This window comes from Palaemon carinicauda, chromosome 35, assembly GCF_036898095.1.
Source record: "Palaemon carinicauda isolate YSFRI2023 chromosome 35, ASM3689809v2, whole genome shotgun sequence".
NCBI classification, from domain to species: Eukaryota; Metazoa; Arthropoda; class Malacostraca; order Decapoda; family Palaemonidae; genus Palaemon; species Palaemon carinicauda.
In genome coordinates this window covers 50,291,823-50,306,134 of record NC_090759.1, presented here as the reverse complement: position 1 = coordinate 50,306,134, position 14,312 = coordinate 50,291,823, and the positions used below count along the sequence as shown (strand labels likewise).

General features: G+C 32.9%; 1 protein-coding gene across 7 annotated transcripts in view; it reads left to right on the top strand.

Annotated features, from left to right (window-relative positions):
* The window catches only part of Ih (hyperpolarization activated cyclic nucleotide gated potassium channel Ih), a 157,281-nt gene that overhangs the window by 117,604 nt on the left and 25,365 nt on the right, over nucleotides 1-14,312 (top strand). For all 7 annotated transcript variants that reach the window (XR_011041209.1, XM_068359003.1, XM_068359005.1 and 4 more), the window contains one exon: nucleotides 879-1,155. Coding sequence is in view for 6 of the 7 variants with exons in the window: in XM_068359003.1 (XP_068215104.1) it covers nucleotides 879-1,155 (277 nt within the window). In the remaining variant the exon portion in view is untranslated. The remainder of the gene's footprint in view (nucleotides 1-878; nucleotides 1,156-14,312) is intronic.

The following is a 14,312-nucleotide window of genomic DNA, read 5'->3' as shown; positions in this document are numbered from 1 at the left end:
AGTTGTATAATTGGTATTTTGTACCTGTCAAGAGATCCTTAGAAAATTAAAATTCCATAAACTCTTGTTTCACCCCTTACATGTGATCAAAGGCTCATTTATGTGGGGGCTGGAACAATGACAGTCATCAAAATTAAAAGTACAACATAACACATTAGAATCTAAAAATGTCCTGATCAACATGAAGGAGAGATTAGACGACACTTTGTGTATCCCTTTGCTTGCGGGAAATTCATCATCAGCCTCTAACTGGGTGGTAGATCCTATGTCAGTAATGATTAGCATTGGCATTGGTCATTCCTCTGTTATTCGTATCCTCTCTTCAGTCCACTTTGTACTTCAAGACATTATTTGCCCTCTTTCTTTTTATTTTTTCCTTTTGTTAATTTCACAAAAATATCTCTCCCTTTCCTCTGCCCAACTTTTTAGCATGGAGTATATTTAATGCATGTGTTGTTGTCCTACCTTTGATACCTCACTAGTCTTAAACATTCTTTAGAGTCAAATCATCATCTTCAATTAAACCTATGTCAGGATTCAACTTTACCCTCAAGATAAGTTTAGCATGGACTATAAGCTTCAGTTTTAGTTCACTTTTACTTCAACCACAGTTATTCATTTTTCTCAATTCCCCTTTTTATAACTCCTTTATTTATCTCTCATTCTTAACGTGAACAGAGGGGACAACCATCTCACGTATGCTTATTCCAGAGACTAACAGCAGCATTCTTAACTATCCCTTTAAGCATGGCCATGAAGAATGACCAGAGACAGCAATGCAATGAGATTTTATAGGGAAGGTTAGGTCGCGCGTTCATAGGCACTGTGCTCGCACTCGCTTGATTCCCCAAGACTAATAGTAACTTTCCATTATCCAGGTGACATTATCATCAAGGAAGGTACCATTGGGAACAAGATGTTCTTCATTCAAGAGGGCATTGTTGATATTGTAATGTCCAACGGGGAAGTGGCGACGTCGCTAAGCGACGGATCCTACTTCGGTGAGATCTGCCTCTTGACCAACGCCAGGCGGACGGCATCGGTCAGAGCGGAGACTTACTGCAACCTCTTCAGCTTGAGTGTCGAACACTTCAACACCGTCTTGGACTCGTATCCGCTCATGAGACGGACAATGGAGAGTGTTGCGGCGGAAAGGTATGTTATAAGTTCATGTTTTCCCTTGATTAGCTTAAGTTTCTACCTTCCTCGTCGCCGGATGCTGTTGGAATTGGGATTAAAATCGTGTTCATTTTGCAAACCTGGCAATGACGTTTTTCATATTATATAATTGTTTTTTCATTACAGATATTTGCTTTTGTAGTGTATATGAGGTACAGTGAAAGAAGGAAAGAAGAGGAAATCATAATGCTAAAAAGAATGTGCTATTTGATATTTCATGGTTGATGGCATACATCCCATGGCCTCTGTAAAGCTGAAATTATTCACTCATGTAACAGATCATTTCATATAATTTTACTAGTGTTTTTTTAATTCATTATTACAGTGATTATTTCAACATGAAATATCAATCAGTTACTTATTGAATAACCTTGTTTAATTGTATGAATTGTTATCAAATTTAATCTCTGTGTAGGAGATTGATTACAGGTGATAAAAGGGAAAGATTTTTTTCTTATGCTGTCTTTCTTTTTTATTGTTTTTGCAGACATTCCATTCGTTCTTTTTCCAGTATTTCTTTATATTTCTTCTTCATCTGTCTTTTACATATCACATTTTCCCGGTATTATTTTTCTTATTCTACCACTATTATACATTGCCTATACTGTTTTTATTATGTTAGTATCCCCCTGGTTCCTCGGATTTTCCATTCATATCTAATATTTATTTCAGGAAAAAATTTTCATTACTGAAAGTAAGTTCACATAACATCCACTCGAATGAAAAAGTAATGAGCACGATTGGAGGCTCATTATTATTAAGAATAATTTTTGGGGAGGATAAGAGGATGAAGCTTGATGATTACTCTATAAATTTCATGGTGGACATGCATATTGTATACTAAAATATATTATATAGATAGATAAATGCAATCAGACGCAAAGGTTAGGGTGCGTTGAGGAGGTATGTAGAAGATAGGATGCTGAAAATAATTAAATGTTTCCACGTTTGAGAATGTGTAGATGGGAGAGCGACTGGTTTTGTGTAAAATATTGCCACATTTCTCCATATTTGTTTGATAGCTTTACAGATGACAAATTTCGATGTAAAGTTTTTAAGATAAGAAAATAGATCATTAGCATTACTCTGGGTGGAAGTTTGCAGATGATACAACAAAGGTTAATTATTTACAGAAATTAGTGAAAGAATTTCAAAGTATTTACAACAAGAGAAAGATATACTAGATTTTAGGTGTGGTATGATTTCGATGGTTATTGGCAACTAGAAAGATGAACCACTTAAAGTAAATATGGAAGGCGGAAGAATGGAGGGTGTATGCAAATATTTGAGTGGGAAAAATGAAAGATTTTTTAATGAAAGTTAAAGAAAATAAAAAAATAAGGATTCAAAGAAGATTTGTCCAGATAGCTGCTAAGAGATTTTTGATATCTGTGGAAGCCAAGGTTATAATACAAGAAGGGATTGTATAATGAAATCACATTTATGGAAGTCATAAGTTTAGACATTAAATGCAAATGAAGTAAGTTAGTTGAAGCTCCCGCGATAAATGTACACCTTATGTGTGTTTAAAATGGATATTGTTGAAGGTTTCTGCAAAAAAAAAAAAGGTTCATCTTCGACTCGGTAAAGTATTAATGGGATAGTGATCATTACCTTTTTTATGGAGCACCCCATGTAATTGGAGACTTCTTTATGTTTGAAAAATTATATACCGTTGAATATATATATATATATATATATATATATATATATATATATATATATATATACATACATACATACACATATATCATCATCATCATCATCATCATCATCATCATCTCCTTTTACGCCTATTGACGCAAAGGGCCTCAGTTACATTTCACCAGTCGTCTCTATCTTGAGCTTTTAAATCAATACTTCTCCATTCATCGTCTCGTACTTTACGCTTCATAATCCTCAGCCAAGCAGGCCTGGGTCTTCCAACTCTTCTAGTGCCTTGTGGAGCCCAGTTGAAAGTTTAGTGAACTAATCTCTTGGGGAGCGCATAGAGCATGCCCAAACTATCTCCATCTACCCCTCACCATGATTTCATCCTCATATGGCACTTGAGTAATCTCTCTTATAGTTTCATTTCTAATCCTGTCCTGCCATTTAACTCCCAATATTCTTCCGAGGGTTTTGTTCTCAAATCTACAAAATCTGCTGGATATTGTTTCATTGTCATACCATGACTCATGTCCATACAGTAACAATGATTTCACTAAACTGATATATAGCCTAATTATTATATGTAATTTCAGGCAGATTGATTTCCAAATTTCACATAACATAGCCATGGTCTGATTTGCTCTTTTTAATCTTTCATTAAACTAAAATTCTAACGATCTGTATTAGAGATCATAGTTCCTAAATATTTAAATGATTCCACCTCATTAATCCTTTCTCCTTCGAATGATATTTCATCTTCCTTTGCATATTCGTTCTCATCATCTCAGTCTTTCTCCTATTTATCTTGAGCCCGACCTCATGTGATATTTCATGTATTCTGGTAAGCAAGCTTTACAAGTTCTGTGTCGGTTTGCTAAGCGGGACAGTGTCATATATATATATATATATATATATATATATATATATATATATATATATATATATATATATATATATTTATAGATAGATAGATAGGTAGATACATACATACATACATACATACATACATAATATTTTCGAACATAAACAGTTTTCCCCTCATGGAGCTTGGCCCCAGAATCGTACAATGACCATTACACCTTTAATACTTTGCTGAATAATGGATGAACCTCTTTATCGGAAAACTTACACAATATTAATCGTAAAGGGAAGAACTGACAAAAACTTGTATAATGATAGTAATAATTCTTATATATAGGTAATATGTGTGTATATACAATATGTATATGCATATATATATATATATATATATATATATATATATATATATATATAATTCTTATGTATAGATAATATATGTATATACAATATGTATATGTATATATATATACACACATATGCATATTGTATATACACATATATTATCTATATATAAGAATTATATGTATATATATGTATATATATATGCATATATATGTGTGTGTGTGTTTGTCTGTGCATAATGTTTAGCAATCTTACTCATTTTACTTGAAAGGGGTCAGAAAAACAGTATAGATACCTTCTACTTTTATGTGATTTGCCAAAAAGCGGTTTTTTTTTTTTTCTGAAGCATATTCTACATTGAAATTAACTGGCAAGGGAATGTCATGAAAGAGTACAACGGCTTGTGAACAGTAGTACATAACCTAGAAACAAGTTTTAAGTGGACTAATAGCCTTAATCCTTAGAAGAAGCTAGGGCCATAAAATAGTATTGACGTTTGAACACAGGAATTGTACAAGAACATTTGCAAGGTTTTGCATGGGGGTAAATCCACCTTGGTTGGATTCTTGATGCCAGCCAGTGGAACCAACAGATGTCACCTTTCCTGAGGATAGGGATTTCAAAAGATCTTGTCTAAACTAAATGAGATTGGTTGTAAGTTGGGATTTGGAGGACTGGTTAATATTTTAATTAGTCATACTCTGTGTAAACTTTGTATTTTCAAAGGAAGTTAATTCTTTTGGTATGTCTCCTGAAAGATCGTTTGTGGTAAACCTGAATACGTGATATATACTTGGTTGTTAGATATATTTTATATTATGAAATATGATTCTAATTATGGCACATGTTGAGATTATCTCCCTCTCCCCTTAGGATATTTTCTGAATTGTCTTTTTCTGATCGCCACTTTTTTTCTCGTTATTTTTATGGCTGTGGTTGTTCTAGAAACTGTTACTCGTGTCAATTTTTCTCTTATAGCATAAGAAAGTGACAGTGTTTAGGCCCCTCTGGTATATTTCATGTAAATTTTACTTTAAGACCACAGGTACATCAACAGGATTCAAGCTTTCTGGGTGTTAAGGGAATTGAAGTTGTTTCGGATTTCAGTAGTCAGTCATTTCTTTAGTTTGGCCTCAAAGATGCAAAAGTCAGGATGCCAGAAAACCTCGAATCAATCAATCAATCAAAGATGCAAGTCAAATTTGTTTGAACTTAATGATTACTGATAGTTTCGTGTTCAGAATCAGTTGACTGTTTACACCAAAGAATTATGTTTTGCAATATAAGTTATGCTACTTTATTCTAATTCAACGTTTTTAATCAGGATTTTGACTCTAGGAAACACCAGCATTCCTTCTAAACAATAATTTTGATGTATATATCTGTTCTTACTGTCACTGACTGTATTGATGGCATTCATACAAAAGAATTTAGTATGAAAACGCTGGGATGTATAAATGGGGATTAATAATCAAATTAAGGAATGTTGTTAAAATAAAATCAAAGATTCATGGTTGCTGGATGATGTCAGGAACTCGAAGAAACAACTCCAGAGTGGTGCAATACACAGTTTTTCAGACACTATTTTTGTGCGATAAAAACTGTTGAATTTATTTGAATTTTTGTTGATGGTCAGTAAAGACTTTCAATCATGTCGCTATAGAAAAAAAAGCAATCTAATACTATTTGCTACAAAAAAAAAATGCTTTTAATTCAATACTATTTTCTGCAAAAAAAGATACGTAATTCAATGCTGTTTGGAGCCATCTTGGACATTACGTTTAACTAAATAGGATATTAGTTAAGAGATGAAGAAAATATTGTAAGGAGCCAGCTATAGAATCTTGTGATAAATATTTGAAAAGAAGATTTTATATATGACACGTGAGGATATTGTCTCAAACTACGCTTAATGAGAAATACTACTTTCTAAAATGAATATTTAATTGGCTAACGTGCTGTTAGCTTCAGATTTTTTTTTTTTTTTTTTTTTTTTTGTCAGCCACCAGCCATGGGGAGTTCAAAACATTGACTCAGCAATTGTGAGAATACAAATCCAAATTAGATATGAGAAAATTTACTTTGAATGTTTAGGATTGAAAAAGATAAGTTGTCACCAAATAATGACACAAAAAAATGATTTGTACTGAACATATCAGAAGAGTAAAGAAGAGAAGAGAATACATCATGTAAGTGATGTCTTATGATATTTCCTGTTTATATTTAAAAAGCTATACTAATACTATCGTGCTATCATGTCCCTGAAATGTTATCACGTCAGATTGTGTGAATTCACCTAAACTGATATTACATAAAACCGATGCCTTGTAAATTGAAGCATTATTAATCTTGTTTGACACAGTCAGAAAGTCTATTACTGCATCGTTATTAATAATAGCCATTTAGGTCATTTGAGAGTAAATGGTTGCCATTTGAATATGAAATTACTTTTGTTATTTACTAAAATTGATTATGCCAATGGAATACACGAGGTTGTTAACTAATTTGGATTTCACTGTAAATCATTTCAGGTTATTGCTTTCATGGTAACTCTTCTCAAAAGAAATTCCATAATACATTCCATGATAATTTATGAAAAATAAAAACACACAGAAAAAAGGGAAAATTAATGTCTTATTTGAGTTCTGTAATTTGCAGTTACAAAAATACTATGTATTTTTTAGCTTCATCTTTTAAAATCATTCATCTACTGGTTTATTTCTTATCATTACGTAATGATAGATGTGTTTTGGAATAAATTTGTTGATAGTTGTATCTTCCATATGTTGTACTTTGTACTTCTTATGACTCCATCAAGCACTAACTCATGGTATGAGTGAAAATGTTGCCAAATGACACGCCTCCCCCCCCCCTCCCTTCCCCAGGACCTCAGCCCTCTGTAACCCTCCATCTCAACAGACTCTGGTCCGAGTTGTTTCGATATGGACCACAGTTCACTGTCCATTATAAAATTTATTTGCTCATTCAGATCTTCCCTGACAGTACCATCCTGTTCGTAATACAGGGCATCTAGTTAATTCTAGTAGCCATACCTTCTTCATGATAGGGCTCAATACTACACAGTATTCTCGAAGTTTTATTCCAGCTGTGACCAAATTGCGGACTGATGAATGATCTTTCTAATCAGGTAGTTGAATGGGTGGAACTTCGAAAGTCCAAGCTATCAGCGAATTTTTTTATGTGAACAAGCTGACATGAATCTCTTTTATAGTTTATGTATGGAACACCTATTATAAAGTTGTTACTGTTCTTAAAATATTTTATTTCAATTGTTCCATTACTTCTATAGTAGTTTATTCATTTCCTTAAATCCTTTCCTCAGTTGGCTATTTTTTTCTCTGTTGGAGCCTTTGGTCTTATAGCATCCTGCTTTTCCGACTAGGGTTGTAACTTAGCTAGTAATAATGATAATTAACAGCATAACGGATAAAGGCTGGGTTTTTATCAATTGCTAATGAAGCTTCATAGAATATCCTTTCATTTAGGATAGATAAAGATATCTTAGGTATATTATTATAAAGACGGATTCTAAGGAAGATATTTTTTTTTCTGTTATTTTCTGAATGCTTCTTATGCAGCCGAATAGTCAGCAGAGGTTACTAAAATGATTTTAAAATATGGCTTTATAGAAAGGTTAGATTTCACAGTCGTTATTTTTACACAGTATATTAAATATATTTTTAATTAAAGTTATTTGCTATTGTCTTGAAAATTCATTTCACTTTATTGAATGTTTGTTGTATCTGAGATTTATTTCATCAATGTGTATTTTGTCATTTCCCAAGTTCAAGACATTTTCTTCTTCAATTAGAACAGAGTATATAGATTATGTAATACAGTATATCTAATAGGAGACAATAGTATTGTATTTTGATTAATGTAATTTTTTAGATTATTAGTTCATTTTATAGAATATTAAGTAGTGTGGTAAAAAAAAAAATCACAGATCAGTATTAGATGCTAATTCATGATTAATTTCCCTTTTCCTTGTGAAAATGTCAGTTTCCAAATACAGAACTTTAATTTAAGCATTTTTAATTTTTTACATTAATCTTCAAAACAATATTTTGAACTATTCTAAAGAGTCATGGATGATATCAATGTCTCATTTGAGTCGTGTCATTTGCAGTTTCAAAAGTTTTCGGAATTTTTCAGCTTAATCTTTTTCGAGCTGCATCAGTACATTAATTTATTTGATTTGTATAGAGATATCATAACAGAGAACCATCTAGAATTATCTCCCCTTAGTAATAAAGAGAAAGTGCCTGGCTATATATATATATATATATATATATATATATATATATATATATATATATATATATATATATATATATATATATATATATATATATGAATTACTACCAATTGTGTCACGCGGTGGCCCGGGAAATTGGGTAAAACTCGCTGGTAAGAGACTGATGTCTCGCCAGGTAAATCCTCGGACAGCTGGTAGCGGTCAGGTTCCAATTTCTTTTATGGGCTCTCGTGACATGGTTGGTTTCGACCTGGCCTTTCATTAGAAGGGGCTAGCGTTCGATCCCAGGTATGAGGTAGAAATTTATTTCTATTTGAACACGATGTTGTGTTGATATTAATCCATATATATATATATATATATATATATATATATATATATATATATATATAATCCTGTCACGCTGAGCTCTCCCAGTCCCTCAGGTAGGGGGAAGAGGGAGTAGGCATAAACTTGGTGAGAGGGAGGTGTGTGTTTCCATGCGTATGCATATCCATCTAAATATTTGGCCGACATTTTTGACTGGTAACATACACTAGTATACAATGCTCTTAGTGCTGACTTAACTCATTATGTTTAAAATCCAAATAAGAGGTCAAAATAAAGGTAGATCTTGGTAATTAGACCCATCGTTGAATATCTCGTCTACATTCATTACCGGTTGTCGTAAATTTCAAAAGGCTGTTTGAATCTTGTTTGTTTTAAACACCTTTCCCTGAAAATGTGATACTACTGAATTTAAAAAATCAAAGTCCCTTGAAGAATAAACGATTAATTTCACTTGTTTTCTCTAGTTTACGAAAAAAGTATAAAATTTTAATATATAAAAGAAGTTAAAACTTTAAGAGAAAACTGATTACTATATACAAAAAGACAAGTATATTTCTGCTTTCGTTATACTGTATGCATTACTTATCCACTTCAGCCGTCCAAGTAATTGCGAAAATATTTTTTTTTCTATAGGTTTTAAGATGTATTTTCCTTACTTTACACCTATCCAAATCGGGTGAACAAGACTAAAAGTGTGTGGGGGGGGGGTGAAATTATTTATATCTAATGCAAGCATCGCTACTTATTACAGATAATATACACTGTACAGTGTTCCCATGTTGACGTAAACAGTCAAGTATGTACATATTTAGTTTAGAGTGGTGGGAAATAGCCTGGAGAGGAAGGGGTATGGTACCAGCAACCACATTAGAAAAGACTTGGCGTGAACGGCCTCTTAGTTTAGGGAGAAATGTATTTTAAGATCTTACATACATACATAAATACATACATACACACACACATTATATATATATATATATATATATATATATATATATATATATATATATACATTATATATATATGTGTGTGTGTGTGTGTGTGTGTGTGTGTGTGTGTGTGTGTGTAGCTGATGTGTTTGACAGTAAGCAGAGTAATGAGAAACTCGAACTTCCTCATTCCTGTTTTCCTGAGGCTAAACTAACTAGTTTAGCTTTTTGATCTCGTGAAATTAGCGATTTGTTGATGAACCTTAATGCTTATGCAGGTGTAGATCCATATGGTATTTTTCCTTTGTTTTCTATGAAGATTGCATATTTCTTATCTCCAAAGTTATCTATTATTTTGCGCAAGTTAGCTAGAAGAGTAGCTTTTAGCACTTGTTGGAGAATTGGTAATGTTACTCCACTGTGTAAATGTGTTTGTGGTAACCCAAGTCCAGCTGATTACCGCCCAATTTCTATAACTCCCATATTATCTAAAGTTTTTGAACGTCTTATGGCAAAACGTCTTGATAGGTTTACGGAAGGTAATCATCTGTTCCCTAGTTTGCGATTTGGTTTTCGTAAAGGCCGTGGAGCATGTGATGCCTTTCTTACAATCTCCAATGCTGTACAGAAATTCCTTGATTATGGTCAGAAAGTTCGTATGATTGGCCTTGATTTTAGTGCTGCCTTTGGCCGTTTTCAAACTTAAACAGTTGGTAGTGGGTGGGTTAATTTTTAGCATTATTATTGAATTTTTAAGTAGTAGATCTCTAAGAGTTGTTGTTGATGGTCACCATAGTGAGTATAGGAATGTGATATCTGGTGTTCCAAAGGGTTGTGTTCTTGGCCCATTACTTTTCATCTTATATACACATGTGATTTGCCCTAGAAAACAAGCTTGTTGCATATGCATATGATGCTATTCTCTTTGCATAAATTCCATCTCCTGAATATAGATCTGGGGTTGCTGAATCCCTTAATAGAGATCTGGCTAAAATTAGTGCATAGTGCAAATACAGTATGGGGTATGAGGTTGAATCCTAACAAAATTCAAAGTGTGATTGTAAGTAGGTCAAGGACAGTGGCCCCTCAACATCCGGATCTTAGCAGTGATAATGATTCTTTAGCTTTGTATGACTTTTAAAATTTTAGGTGTGATTCTCCAGAGCAAATTTACTTTATAGAAACACATTAGGTCTGTGTCTTCTTCAATTGCACAAAAGTTTAGCTTACTGAGTCTTTCAAGATTTTCGGTGATCAATCTATTCTGAAGAAGTGTTATAATTCTTTCATTCTACCTTGTTTCGAGTATTGTTCTCCTGTTTGGTCTTCAGCCGCTGATTCTCATCTTAATTTTTTGGACAGGAACTTACGGTGTATTAAATTCTGACCATCCTTTACATTCAGATCTTCCTGGACAATTCCATCCTGTTCGTAATACTAGACAGGTAGTTAATTCTAATAGTCAGGCCTTCTCCATCATGAGGCTCAATACTACACAGTATTCTAGAAGTTTTATTCCAGCTATGACCAAGTTGTGGAATGATCTTCCTAATCAGGTTATTGAATCAATAGAACTTCAAAAGTTCAAAGTTGCAGCCAATGTTTTTATGTTGAACAGACTAACATAAGTCTTTTTATAGTTATATATGAATTATCTGTTTTAATGTTGTTAATGTTTTTAGACTATTTTTTTTTTTAATTTTTCATTACTTCCTATATCGTTTATTTATTTCCTTGATTCCTTTCCTCACTGGGCTATTTTTCCCTGTTGGAGCCCTTGGGCCTGTAGCATCTTGCTTTTCCAACTACGGTTGTAACTTGGCTAATAATAATAATAATAATATATATATATATATATATATATATATATATATATATATATATATATATATATATATATATATATATATATATTCTTTCAGGGAGGGTTTCTGGTATTAGTATTGGCTTATTGGTTTATTGCCCCCTGATTTCTCTGGGCCACCATACCTCTTCGTAGCGTCGTGGTAGTGCATCCAATTTAGTCTTTTCTGTGAAATGTACACATGTACACATGAAACTTATAGACTACGTTTTTATATGCTTCATTTGGTCATCCTGGGTCGTTACTGTTCCTTATCACAAGAGTTGCAGTAGGTTAGGCTTGCTATATATTATAAGATTTACCTTGTGGTAAAGGGCTCTCAAGATCTGGGTGTCATCCAAATCTAAGACGGGGGTCGATAAGATTTTTTTCTTCGTTAGTTTTCGTCTTCGTGGGTTGCTGAATTTTTTTCTTTATGGCCTCTTCTATCATAATTTCTGGATATCCGTTATTGGTTAATAGATGTGGAATTCAGTTTAGTTCGGCGTCTGTCTTTCCAAGATGTGCTGTGTGTGAATGGTCTTTTGATGTAAGAACTTACTACTTACTTTTTCTGTATGCTTCGGCACATTCAACTCTGGCATTTAAGCATCTTCCTGCGTTGGTTGATTTAGTGTATATTGATATCTTGAATTGGTTATCTTGTTGTCTAACTAGATAATCGAGGAAATGCAGGTTTTTTCTTGACTATGCGGTTGTGAAATCGAGCATGGAATTTCTTTTAAGTTTGTCAGCTAATATTTCTCTCTCTTGATTTTCTTTTATGCTGAATATGTCATCGTTATAATTTCCATAGACGTTTGGCGTTTTGTGTCCGTTGGAGGTCTTTTCATTGACAGATACCATATACATATTGGCAAATAGAGTCCCAAGAGAAGATCAAGATCCCATGACTACACCATCTATTTGTTGAAATAATTGTCCACGATGAGAGAGGAACAGAGCTTCCATAATACCGGACTTCAACCTCTCTTTTAAGAACATCCTCAGATATGGGTATTGGTTTCAAGTTGGATCTATATACTCTATCTTGTATTATGTTTATGGTTTCTTCGACAGGGACTTTTGTGAAGAGGCTTTCCACATGGAGAGGTCCTATTTTTTGTAATAAATCTATGAACTCCACTGCTGATTTTAATGAGTATTCGCCAAGTATATGTGGGCTGAGGATATTATTCAAGACCTTCTCTATTTCAATGGCAGGTGAATTGATGTGAGTTATGATAGGTCTCAGGGGGTTCCCCGTCTTACGATTTTTCATCTTACCAAAGCAGTATCCATGTCATAATGACCTGTAATTTTAGGAAATTTTATGGTGTTCTGTTGATTGTTGACCCTGGTCATCAGCTTGGACATTCTCTTCTTCAGTTCTTCAGTTGGATCCTTCGTCAGTTATTGGGACTTGGATGGGTCCAGTAGAATTCTGTCCATCTTCTCCATATATTCTTTTTTCATGATTACGCAGACCGAGGATTTGTAACCTCTCCGTAAGATGATGTCCAGTTTGTTGCGCAAATATTAGGCAATTTCTATCATGTCTTTAGATAGTAGTTTGCTTCAGAATGTTCCTCTAAGTATACAATACATGTGTATATAGTTTTTCATTCCCGGAGGAGATATGTAAATTTCCCAGAAAAGGTGCGGATTGGTGATGGTGGGAGATTTTTGTTTGATTGCTCACAGGAAACCAACCATCCTAGTTTGGTTATTCCTGACTAGTACAACTTTGCTGGTCATGGCGATACGGAAACCGTTTCACCACGTTAAGGTATTCCCGCTAAGAAAGGGATATATATATATATATATATATATATATATATATATATATATATATATATATATATATATATATTCATATATGTATATATATATATTCATATATGTATATATATATATATATTCATATATGTATATATATATATATATATTTATATTTATATATATGTGTATATATATATATATATATATATATATATATATATATATATATATATATATATATATATATATTTATATTTATATATGTATATATATATATATATGTGTGTGTGTGTGTGTATGCGTTTGTTCGTTTTTCAGCTTGCGTGTATTGTCTTCTTCATTGTGTCAGTTGCCATATAATATTTTTCTTCATTAAGCCTTATTATTTTTCCCTAGCAGGATACCAAACTCTCTTATAATTCTGTGGCTCTTCCATCCTTGTTTATAATATGATCTTTTAAATTTATAGAAATTATTTTTAAAACACTACATGTTCCTAATCGGCATTTCAAAAACTCGTTCACAACCATATAAAAAGTCCTATGAAAAGGCACATTTCGTTTCCTTTGTTATTTAGATTATAAACAAAATCTTAAGGTTTATCCAAGAACTTGATAGTGATGTGGGGCCTTTAGTTCAATCTATTTGACATGGTTATCTTCTTTTATCTAACTGCGAGTTTCCTTCAAGCCCATTCCTATTTGTAGCCTATCTTTCAAAAAAGGTAAATTTTACTTAAGTTTTCATCTGCTCCAATGATTTGATTCAGGTATCCCCTTGAAGTTTTGTGTTCCTTTTAAAAGACCATTCTCTTTTGGAGATATTTCTTCTTTTCCATTACATTACATACCAAGATTCCTAACCATGTGTAAGTTTGATGTATCCAGCGTGAATCTATTTCGTTATCTGTTCACCTTTCTGATTCATGTTGGTGTTACTAAAAATAACTTAGTTATTGAATTGAATTTCCCTTAAATAAAAGTTTAAGATATTAATCTTTTGTTAATTGAAACTCATCTTCTTATGGTTATAAACCTGAGCAAGAGAAACACAGTAATTGGATAGCTGGTTTAACTACATTGTCTTGAATATCATCAGCATAGTTTTCGTATGTCGG